The 12,512-nt window shown below is 42.8% G+C and overlaps 1 protein-coding gene across 1 annotated transcript in view; it reads right to left on the bottom strand.

The window, feature by feature from the left end:
- Positions 1–12,512, bottom strand: part of myo10l1 (myosin X, like 1) — a 178,515-nt gene that overhangs the window by 19,165 nt on the left and 146,838 nt on the right. The window contains exons 24-32 of the mRNA XM_034195095.1: positions 10,782–11,061; positions 8,607–8,855; positions 7,916–8,521; positions 4,621–4,744; positions 4,371–4,509; positions 1,394–1,498; positions 1,205–1,300; positions 1,030–1,123; positions 858–913 (exon numbers count right to left, since the gene is read on the bottom strand). Of these exons, the coding sequence (XP_034050986.1) occupies positions 858–913; positions 1,030–1,123; positions 1,205–1,300; positions 1,394–1,498; positions 4,371–4,509; positions 4,621–4,744; positions 7,916–8,521; positions 8,607–8,855; positions 10,782–11,061 (1,749 nt within the window). The remainder of the gene's footprint in view (positions 1–857; positions 914–1,029; positions 1,124–1,204; positions 1,301–1,393; positions 1,499–4,370; positions 4,510–4,620; positions 4,745–7,915; positions 8,522–8,606; positions 8,856–10,781; positions 11,062–12,512) is intronic.

Here is a 12,512-nt window from a genome sequence, read left to right as displayed (position 1 = left end):
AGCTAACCTCAGCCCACTTCTTTACTGCAAGAGACTAGAAGTCCAAAGTGTGTGTATATATATATATATATATATTACGAGATCCTGATTTCGTAATTATGATATCTTTTCTCGTAATTACGAGATCAGCAGTCTAATTTTTTTATCCAGTGAATCCAACATGCTTCTGTAAATATGTTCACTGTGCAGTATTTATGAACTAGAAATAGAAATGAACTGCATTTACATAGTGTCTTTTTTCCAAAACACTTTACAATGATGTCTCACATTCACCCACTCACACACACACACACACACACACACACACAGTGATGTCAGCGTGCTGCCCATGTAAGGTGCTCAGCTGCATATCAGGAGCAACCTGGAAATTAAGGACCATGCAAAAGGGCTTTTTCTGGTCTGATGGGAAATTGAGCTGAGCATCCTCTGGTCTCACCTCGTTTTTAACCTCCAGACTACCACCAAGAACAATCAAGTCATATACGGGCCCTGAGGAACATTAGTGCTGATACATTCCCCCGGAGTCTATGACTCCCCCTGGATGGTACACCAGTCCAATGCAGGTTGCTTCCCCAGGTGAGGCTGGTACTCATTCACAGCTGGGTGGACTGAGGCAAGGCAGATGACGTGTCTCATCCAACGGCACAAACAGGTAGCAGGAATCAAACTTATGTTTACACATTGGTAGCCCAACAGCTTATCCCCCTGAGCCATGCAAGTAATAATGACGGAGTGTAGACTGAAGTTTTAAAATACTACTGTGCTAAATTTGAAGTGGTTCCCAAAGTATTACACTCATTATTTTTGCAGAACTGATGCTAAAAACCAAGGCACCCGGATTACTACTCAGTACTCACCGATCAGGATTGTCGGATGCACACACAGAATCGATCAGCCCCACATCAAGAGTTCCCTACAAGTAGAACATAGGAGAAGAATTTTTTAAAATAGAAATTCTTAATTGTTAGTTGTCATCATGTTCGACCACAAGCTTCAACACAAGGGCAGTGAGTGTGCTCAAATACTGACCACGGCGTTCTTTGGGTTGGCCTGCTCATGGGACATGTCCAGCAACTGCTCAGGAGTGCACACGCGCACCTTACTGAGCACATTAAACCACCCGCTGCACACAAAAACAGGCACGGGTCAACAACGTCAACCACCACAACATGGGAGGAGGTTTAAAAACGTGTGTCCTTCACACCTTGCATCCTCTGGTGACTCGGCAAACACCTGGTAGGTCCTCTCGTCTGTCACAATGTTCAGAGCGTTCTCCTTCTCGTGATTATCCACGATCTCTCTGCAAATACACAAAGTGTGCATGTGTGGCAAATTCAGCTGAAACGGGTGGTGTTGTGTGCATGATTTGGAGGCTGGACTTCAGAAGTCGTACTTGGCGGCTCGGATGTCGATGGTTCCCTTCAGCTTCTCCTCACTGTCATTGTCATAGTACATCAACTTGTTGTCCCTCAGCACAAACCAGCGCATCTTCCAGTTTCTGCGGCAGGATGAGACACGATGAGAATAACCGCCAAGATTACTGACATTCATTCATCATCCATCACACACACCCAAAGAACCATTTTATCCTCGACTGACCCACAACCCTGACATCATGCTTAACCACACTCCCTCCAAATATTAGAGGTAAACCGCTTTGATCTGAAGCTTGACTTTTGAAGGTCACCCAACATCAAAAAGTGTAAATTGGTAAAGAGACTGCATTTCTGTAGCACCTTTCAATTTGATGCAGATGCTCAAACCACTTTACAATGATGCTTTACATTCACACAGACACATCAGCATGCTGCCATGCAAGGCTCTCCACTGCACAATGGGCCTCATGTATAAACGTTGCACACTTGTGGCGTAAATTTACGGTGTAAATTTGAAGTACACCAAAGTTGCCGTGACATGTATCAAGCAGTGCGCACCTGCCCATTTCCAGCGTATGTCTGACGTGACCTTGATAAATGCGGTGAGTGAAAACAATCGTAATTATAATAAACACGCCCATAAATATTCAGACTCCGCTTCAGACACACCCTCATTTTACGACGGCAAAGAAAAAGAACTCCACCAATCACGACTCGTGCCAATAGAGCGTCAAAAGCGGCCGTCGTATCAGTTGTTTTGTAGTATAATCAAAAAAGTGTTACAGTGACCCCTCGTTTATCGCGGGAGTTACGTTCTAAAAATAGTCCGCAAAAAGCGAAGTCCGCGACATAGCTTTATTTTTTTTACAATTATTATAGACGTTTTAAAGCTGTAAAAACCCTGTAAAACCACTTTATACACTTTTCTCAATCAGGCATGAACATTTTCTCACTTTTCTCTCGTGTGTAAACACTCTCAAAGTTCAAACCTTAGTAGAAAAATAAGACCAAACTGTTTTCAGGCCCAAACATTTGTTTGAGAAATAAAAATAGAACGTTTTCCTATAAATAATTATGATGGCTTTTAGAAATAAGGAATGTAATTTTAACGATCAACGTACGAGGTTGGACACATAAGAAATTATTAATAGTGACTGACCAGTATTTCACAGATCGCGCCTCTTCATCCTGACGCCGCGCCTTTTTCCACTCACACCTGGCTGCAGGTGTTTGTTTCCGAGTGACAAACACAGTTATGAGTAGTTGTTGGCGCTCTTTTTTCTTCTGGGCGACAAGATTCTTATAAACAGACACGCAGAACACAGAACACTGTAAAAAAAAACATGCAAAATTGGACTAAAAACTCAGTGAAACGGCGAAGCCGCGAAAGGTGAACGGCGTTATAGCGAGGGACCACTGTATTCTCTTTTCACATGTCAATAATTCTTGACATGTGGATATTTGCTCGCTCAGTTAATAAGACACGCCTAATCTGTCAGATTTCTTTATTCTTAAGATGTATTTCTTTATTTATTTTATTGTAGTAACAAACGAATGGAGATGACACAACCTGATTGCAGCACGGGCGAATTAAGGGAATGACATCACTACAGTTGTAATTATCAATTTCATTGTCTAAAACGATCACACCACATAAAGTTAAGCTCAGCGCTGCTCTGGCTCCAGGCTCTGGAGAAAAAGGTGAGCAGCGCTTTCTTTGCGGTCAGCGCTGTGGCCACGGATCGTGCTCGAGACCAACAATCCCGCAAAAGCGGGATTTGTATTGATTATTATGTAGTATAATCAGGAAAGTGTTATTTATGTAACATATGCATTGATTTGTATAATGGCACTGTTTATCATGTTGATCATCTTCATTTTTATGTGGATTCCAGCGCTGGTTTATTTTGGTGTATAATTTACACCACCTCTCGACCTGGTGTATATTTTCAGCGCAGCGTACGCCAACGACCACATTGATAAATGCCAAGTAGTGCAGCCGCTTTGGCGTACACCCCATATACGCTCAAATATTGCCGTCCGCACGTTGATACATGAGGCCCAATGGGAGCAATTTGGGGATTAAGAACCTGGTCCAAGGGACCTGAGTGATCTTCCTGTCTGGTGCGGAATTTAAAGCTCATAGTATCAAGACAAAGGTGATCTATCACTTCAGATTACTCTTTAATATTAACCATAGGTGTATTTTTTAACTATTTCCTTGAGGTAGCCATTCTCACTATCCCCTATACATGAGCACTGGGCCTTGGCCTGTGATCTTGACTTTTGAACAATTTATTCCTTGGATGACCTTCAATCATTCCACCAAGTTGGGTCCAATTCAGAACAGTGCTCTTCAAGTTTCCAAAAACAATGCTCACACGTTACCAGACAGGTGCAAAAAATCACAGCACCTCTGCTCGGGTTCATCACTGTGATCTTGGAAACGGGTGCAAAGGACCAAGTTAGACAAATGGATCAGACAGTTCAAAATACGAACAGTTCTGAAAAACAGGCAATTCTGCACAACGAGCTGCTGTGAGACAGTTTTTAAAAGCTTAGTTTATACATCATATTGTTCGTGTCACAGTAAAACCACAATTATTTTAACCTTTAAAGCAGCAATGCCTTATAGTGTAGGCCATTGCCTCCTGGTGGGCCAGAAAGATATTGCACATGAGCCATGATAGGTCATTAACAATATATTTTTTTTAAAAATCCCAGATTTTCAGTTTTGTAAAGCTCAAAATTACACAATATTTTGCCGTCATGTGTCGATCAAAATTATAAGTTTGGGCGGGACCCAGATCATTACTAGACTTCAAAGTGGGCCCTGATGTTCTGACGTTTAGGAATGGCTCCATTAAAGAGTTAAACTGCAATGCGTTTAGCCAGATGGCACATTTTATCTAGTGACCTCTAAATGGTAAACAGTGGCAGACATTTCCACAATGGAATTAGAATATTTTTTGTTGTAGTAACATCTACAACAACCTGCGTGAGAGAGTTGAGAGTCCTCCTCCTTTCTTATACAGCCAACCAGACTTGAGAGACTCTTGTTTCGAGCGGAACCACATGAAAGTTTCATCCTTCAGAACACACCAGCGCCTCCTCCACGGGATCATCAGACCAGCTGTGAGAGGAGAGGAGAGATTACGTCTGGAAAAACAGGTCACGGGATAAATTCTAAAAGGAGGAGGTGGTTTTACGTTGTAAAATGACGGGAAATATTTTCGCTTCTCACCCTTCATGTAGAGGTAACTGTGGAAGTACGGCGGTGCGTTTCCGTTCAGTAAAGTCACTCGGCCGTTTGTCACCTCCTCATCAGTGTCCATCATGCCGTCATGCTCATCGTCGCTGTCTGCATACTGGAAAGTTACACACAGTAACGTGTTTTATTTTTTCACAAATTATGCCAAATGAAATTGATATATAAAGCAAATTATAATACAACGCCAAATCAGAAAAAGTTGGGATGGTGTGGAAAATCCAAATAAAAAAACCTGCAGTGATTCTGATATCTACTTTGACTTTTGTTTCATTGCAGACCGTGTGAACAAAAGATATCATATTTGCCCGTCAGGGGGCCAAACATCAGCCCACCCCCTTTTTTGAAGAAAGTTGGTTAAATACCCACCTAAAATTAAATTACACAGAAAAAAGGACAAAAATGGACACAATCAGTGAGTTATATGTGATATCGTTTTTATTTGTGATTCGATTGAAACTGGCATTCTGATGACATGATGTTGGCCATGCTCATGCATTGGCCCACCCCCTCTTCAAGCAGAATTTCTCATGGAGAGCCCTGTGCCCTCTGATGGGGAAACAGGTATTTCATGTTTTCTAAGGTCAACTTCATTTCATTTATTAATATACATCAAGGCCTGCAACACAAAAAAAGCTGGGATGCGAACGCTTTCGCCACTAGTTAATGTTGCTATTGGGCAGCGCAGTCTCGTTTGAGGGCGGGTACTAAAGGGGTAAAATATGACGTAATTTCTCTACTTCTGGGGACAGAAACAACACTTTCTCTGAGGTTTTGGGCAAATTACACGTAAACAAAGTGAAAATGCAAAGAAAAAGTGATGATGCTGTTGGGGAAAGTGTAGTGACACAGACCCACAACAGGGGGCGCAAATGAACGGTCAATAGATGAGCCAAAAGGTAACAATTTAATGTTGTGAATGTGCACAACGACTATACAGACAATCTCAGAATATGATAGCAGTCAATACACAAAGGTGACGTGTGGGCAGGCTCGAGGATAGAAGACGTCTGTCCTGAGAAGAGCCGGAACCACACGATTTCCGCCGCCACCGAACCTGGTGAATACTGGAGCCGCCAAGTCCCGAATTCCCAGGTGATCACCGTCCCCGACTGTCGGATCTGGTACTGCTCCACCTCTAATCACACAGTCGTGCAGCTCCTGTTAACCACTTATCTGGTTGGAGTGTGAAGCGAAGCCGTCGCTGATCACACCAAACGCCAATCCCACAGATAAGGAAACACTTACAGGAAAACAGCTGCAAAGAAGTTCAGACTATTAGTCAGTGTTTTCAGTTTAGCAGAGAATTACCTTCACAGGTAGATGATATCTCGGCAATGAGGTGGAGATGACGTCCGGGTTTTATGGAGTAGTATGATGAAGTGTAGAAGGGTGACAGCTGTCATGAGATAATGAGTGACAGCTGTCACCCCCGGCTGTGTCCGTGGCGGCAGCGCCCTCTCGTGCCTGAAGCCCGCACTTCAGGCAGGGCGCCCTCTGGTGGTGGGCCAGCAGTACCTCCTCTTCTGGTGGCCCACACAACAGATGCGGTGGAAAGTGAACATGTGCTGCGGTATGTTTATGATACGGAGCTCAAAGGCATTGAGGCGGTTGTACAGGCGAGAGAAGCTACTCTGGTTAGCTGTGTTGGCGACACGACCACTCTCATTTGCCTCGTTTTCCCTTCTCTACTGGGAACCGAAAAAATACTGCACTTTTCGCTACTGCTTTGGTGACTACAGCCAAAAACAAAACAGTACACTATTTTCCCTTTAGAATTAACGCTGTTCGTGGGAAGAGACTAATACCCGGGCAGAGTGTGAGAGTGTCAGCACAAACCATTTCAAATCGTCACGTCTTAAACCAGCACGTCCGCTAGGTGACAGCGAGTATGCTTTTAAGTTTACAGTCCACCCAGGAATTCTCTGCCGTATTCGTGCCGGCTGTCCCCATATGTGGTCATATCCTGCGATATCGCGTAGGGGTTCAAACGAGACTGTGCCAACCTATTCCTTCTCACAACACTTAAACACTTAAAAGACATTTTGGCATTTCGGATATCATTTTTCCTGAAAACACATCTGAAGCTGTGCAGCAGTATGGGGATGTTGCTTCATTTTTCATTTGAAAATACTCCACACATTCTCTGTGGGGGATTAGTCAGGGCCACACACAGGCCAGTCTAATATCCGCACCCTCTTCCACTGCAGCCATGCTTTTTTAATGTTTGTTGAATGTGGTTTTGCATTGATGAAAAATTCATGGACATCCCTGGAAAAGATGTCATTTTGAAGGCAGCATATGTTACTCTAAAATCTCTTTTCTGCATTAATACTGTCATCACGGAAGTGGCAGTTACCTTTGGCAAGGACACTGACACGACCCCATGCCATGACAGACTCTGGCTTTTGGACTTGCTGATAACTGTGTGGATGGTCCTTTTCGTCTTTGGTCTGGAGTACACGGTGTCCATTTCTTCCAAAAAAGATCTAGAATACTGATTAGTCTGACCACAATACATGTTTCCACTGTGTGGTGGTCCAACCCAGATACTTCAGAGCCCAGAGAAGTCCATGCAGCATCTGGACAAGGTTAACATAAGGCTTCTTTTTTGCATAGTTAAGTTTTACGTGGTATTTGTGAATGTACCTTCATATTGTAGTGCTTGACAAAACATTTCCCTAAGTAATCCCTACCCCATGTGGTTATATCAGTTATTGATGAATGCCAGTTTTTGATGCAGTGTCGTCTGAAGGACTGGAGATCACGGGTATTCAACTATAGCTTGCGTCCTTGTCCTTTACGTACTGAAAATCCTATAGATTCCTTGAATCATTTAATGATATTATGCATTGCAGAAGGAGAAATATGCAAATCTCTTCCAATCTTTCTTTGAGGAAACTTGTTTTTAAACATTTCAATCATTTTCTCAGGCATTTGTTGACAACCTGGAGATCCTCTACCCATTGTTGCTGCTCAAAAATTCAACCTTTTGTGGATACTGTTTTTGTACTAAATCATGAAGAGATCATCTGTTGACCTCTAATGCAATAATGGATGTATGTTCACAAATGAAATGAAGATGATCACAAATATGAAATATCTTGGGTTCATACAGTCTGCAATGAAACAGAAGTCAGGGTTTTATATTTGCATTTTCTATATGTCCCAACTTTTTCTGATTTGGGGTTGTAAATAATTTTTCAGCTGTGTAGGTGCATACATATCTGTGTGCATGCGTGTGAGCATGCGTGTGAGTGTGTGTCCTCACAGAGTCAGAGCTCCCTCTGTAGGTCTCAATGCTGGCGTTGGTGCAGGTCGACTTCCTCGGGTGCTCCTCGTCTGCCACTGTGGTACTCCCGCGGTTGCTCCCGGATACAGAGCTGTCGTCTCCAGCGGTGACGGATCCCTCCTCCTCCTCCTGGTCATAGTCGGATTCTGTGTCGGCTGGCATGCTGTAGATTGGCTCCTCCCCGTCCCCCAAACTCTCTACCATGCTCACCTTCCTCCCCAGCTCTGCTTCAGCTCCATGCTTTTTCTCTGTTTCTCCAGGGAGAGGTGGAGGAGGCGGTGGAGAGGGCGTGGCACCATCTCCTGGTGGAGGCAGAGGAGGAGGGGGAGGGATCCCAGGAAGAGGCAAGCCATCTGCGGGCAGTGGAGGTGGAGGGGGTGGTGCAGGAGGCACAGTTCCCTCTGCAAAAGCAGGCGGTGGAGGGGGGAGGTGAGCAAATATGTCTTGGTCCACGGGTGCGTCTGTCTCAGCAGGAGGAGGGAAGTCAGGCAGAGGGATGCACTCCTCCTCTGCATGGAAGCCCTCATCGACCTCCTCTTCTTTGGCTGCACCTGAAGTGGCGCTTGCTCGTTTCGGTGCTTTTGCCTACGACGGGGGGATACGTCAGTTTTCTCCTTAATGCTGCCACTTTATGCATCTAGTATCACAAATACAACATGAGTGGAATCACCTCCACAGCAGCTTTTGCTCCTGCTGCTGCCAGCGCAGGATCCACACCTCCAAAGTTGAGCAGGTCGATGAGCCCCGCGGCTTTACGGGAGGCCTCCTTCTTCATCCGTTTGAGCTCAGCATCCCTCCGAAGCTGCAGCTCCTGTTTGGAAGACTCACACAGCTGTGACACACCGTCCTCTCTCTTCTTCTGCAAGCGCTCGATCTCTCGCTCCAACTGCAGTATCTCCTCCATCTGACGCGCCTCATCCTAAGAAAGAAGAAATACAAATTTAGCATCAAATACTCCTATGAAACTCTACAGTGTACACCGCAGTGGTAGGCACAGTTTCGCTAATCTGCTAACTATCGAAGTGAACATTTTCATTATCGGATTAGCTTTTCAGATAACTTTGAAGACCATCATCCAATCAATTATCTTCCGATAAATTTTGGTCTGATCATTTTTAGACCGCTAACATATTATTGCAAGCTTAGTGAATAAAGCTTTAACAGTTAATAAACATTTTTAAAGTCTGATGTTAAAGATTTTAGAGCCTACCTGTTAAATGTTTTGTAGTAGACATACAGTTCTATTCTCTACAAACAGCGAAGAGCTGGTTTCAAAAGAACCGCTCTATCCTCTGCAATCAGAGGAGAACTGGTCACAGAAGACAAACAAAACAAGACCATTTCTCTTGACATCCTACTAATCAGCTGGCAATATCACCCAAGTAATCCAGAAGCATACAGTATTAACTTATGGTTAAAATTTTAACCAAACTAATTTTGGACAAATTATTTAAATTAACGTCATGTCTGAAGTTTTATAAAGTGAAAATATCAGCTATATGTTTAAGTTTTAAAGTATTGCACTAATTTTAAAGGTTTTAGTGTGGACATGATGTGTGCACAGTGCATTATGGGTACTGTAAAATGTCACGATAGGAGAAATGCATTTGAGACACTCTGATCAGGCTCCACAGGGACAACAGCATTAAGCTCTTTGTATACTGTGCCTAAAACTCTTGTGAATATATTCTCTGGGTTTATAGACGTTTTATGTAAAAATGCCAGAAGAAGCTCAGGTTGCTTCTCCATTATCTTCAGTTGGAATCACTGTGAGCTGCAATCGCTTCCTGTTTGCTCTATAATGTCCTGGTTATTGTCCTTTACAACACTGTTTGTTGTCTTTGTTCCAGAGTAATATATACAAGATGTCTGAAATTCAGTTTGTGTTTATTAAATTCCACGCAGATTAAACGTAGCAGACACGGATTATTTGGAATGGTTGTTTTGGCAAGTTTTCATGGTCTCCACTGCCATCTACTGGCCAGTAGTGTTCATGGCAGTATTATCAGGTTATATCAGACAGCTGTCTAATCACAACTTGACTTTTGGCTTTTGCAAATGGATTTTTTTTACATGTGAAAAAATGGCATATTTTACAAAAGCACATTTATATGTAAACCAACACACACATCACATTCACGTGTTTGTTATTACATAGAATGAATGAGTCAACCAATCAGTGTTAGTGGAGGCTATTTTACCCATAATCCCTTTGGCATCTGTGTGTTTATTACAAAACTTCAGAATTAGTGCATTATTTAAAAAGAAAAGATATGTTATATTTTAACTTTGTACAAATGACAGAATTGTCATTAATGTAGTTATTCTATACAGAATAATTTGATTTCTAAATCAAAACCATAAGTCAAAACTGCTTTATTTTCCAAGACCTCTGCCTCACGGCAGAACAGCTGTATGTGGTTAAGGAATAATGATTCTTTTGTGACAATGTGGTGGTCAGGCTCCTTTTGCTGTGGTAGAGTAAAATACGCAGTAAACAGGTGCTTCCAGCAGGGGGCACGAACACAGAAGTGATGATTCATTGTTTGGGTTTGTGATCGTGGTGTTAAAACTCAGTTTTGAAAATTATAGGTTAGCTGTAGCTTTCGATAAATTTTTGGGTGGTTTATCGGTTTAGCTTTATAAAAGATACCTTTTCTGTTAGCTGATTAGCTGTTATTGAAGCTAACGTTTTGGTTAGCTGTGCCCACCACTGGTACACCAATACGATTTTACTGGTACTACCGAAAACCCACCATACAGGTCTGTGTGTTGGGGGGCTGCAACCTCGGAAAAACATTTGTTCACACCAAAGTCATTGTTGTCCCACAAAAAGAGCAGTTACCTCTGAGGATTTGGACTTTCTCTGTGCTGCAGCTTCACGCTCCTTGTTTAATTCACCCACCGATTTCTTCTCTTCTTCCTCCTTCTTCCTCTGCTCTTCCTCCCTCTTCTTCTTCTCCTCTAGGAGTTGTCGAACATGTGCACGTGCCACCTGACCTCGGCGGTGTCTCTGCAGAACAAGCACCGATTCACGTTTCTTTATGAAGCGCTTTCGCTGAATGCACTTACGTAAGTGCTTCTGGAGGGTGATGACGCTGCTGCGGACACGCCTGAAGTGCTTCCTGTTGATAAAAACCAATATTGTATCATGTTATCATGCTAGGATTTCAGAATCGTTTGTTTGTGCCTGAAGTGCTTCCTGTTGATAAAAACCAATATTGTATCATGATATCATGCTAGCATTTCAGAATCGTTGGTTTGTGCCTGAAGTGCTTCCTGTTGATAAAAACCAATATCGTATCATGATATCATGCTAGGATTTCAGAATCATTTGTTTGTGCCTGAAGTGCTTCCTTTTGATAAAACACCAATATCGTATCATGATATCATGCTAGCATTTCAGAATCGTTTGTTTGTACTTGAAGTGCTTCCTGTTGATAAAAACCAATATTGTATCATGATATCATGCTAGCATTTCAGAATCGTTTGTTTGTGCCTGAAGTGCTTCCTTTGATAAAACACCGATATCGTATCATGATATCATGCTATCATGCTATCATTTCAGAATCGTTTGTTTGTGTGTGTGTTTGTTTGTTTGTTTGTTCTTGGGACAGTTCCCACCAAGTTTGATGTGTACATGTAGGTTGACCCCAGAATTGCCCTTAAGGGGTTGGGTTTGACAAAGGTCTAGGTCACTGTGGTCAAAGTCAAAAGGTTTGGTTTATGTCAGGTTGTGAAAGATTAAGGTGACTGGAATCAAAGGTCAAGATAATATTTTTTTTCTCCCCCCACTCTGATGTCCTCCAAACCTGACACACGTATATCAGTGGCTTCTGGAATTGCAGAGGCGACATCAAATTTACCAAAGGTCAGCAATTGCAGTCAAGGGTCAAAACCAAATTTTTTCATTTCAATTTGCACCAAACGTGGCAAACATACAGAGATGTATTCTGGAATTGCCAAGGTGAGGATCAGATTTGTCAAAGGTCAATCATCAGGGTCAAAGTTATAGGAGTCAAAAGTCAAACTTTTTCACTCTGATATACGTGGTGTGTCCATAAAGTAACGGTCCTTTTAATTTTTTTAAAAAAACTATATGGATTTCATTCATATGTTTTTACGTCAGACATGCTTGAACCCTCGTGCGCATGCGTGAGTTTTTCCACGCCTGTCAGTGACGTCATTCGCCTGTGAGCACGCTTTGTGGAAGGAGTGGTCCCGCCCCCTCGTCGGATTTTCATTGTCTGGAAATGGCGGAATGAAAAGGACTTTTTTCCATCAGAATTTTTTCAGAAGCTGTTAGAGACTGGCACCTGGAAACCATTTGAAAAAGTTATCTGACTTTTGGTGAAAATTTTACGGGCTTCACAGAGAATAAGGACTTTAACTACAGCTTTAAGGACCCCTTTAAGGACCCCTTTAAGGACAGTCGGTGCGCCACGCTCCGAGCTGCGACGTCGCGGCACAAACCACTGGATCATTTCTAAGCTGATGGCTCTGTGGATACGAGACCATCGTGTCAGCCATTTTCCGGCAGATTTCACTTTTAACAAGAGATTTTGTCATGGAAAGC

This window comes from Thalassophryne amazonica, chromosome 19, assembly GCF_902500255.1.
Source record: "Thalassophryne amazonica chromosome 19, fThaAma1.1, whole genome shotgun sequence".
In the NCBI taxonomy this organism is placed as follows: Eukaryota; Metazoa; Chordata; class Actinopteri; order Batrachoidiformes; family Batrachoididae; genus Thalassophryne; species Thalassophryne amazonica.
This window is presented reverse-complemented; position numbering and strand designations above follow the sequence as displayed.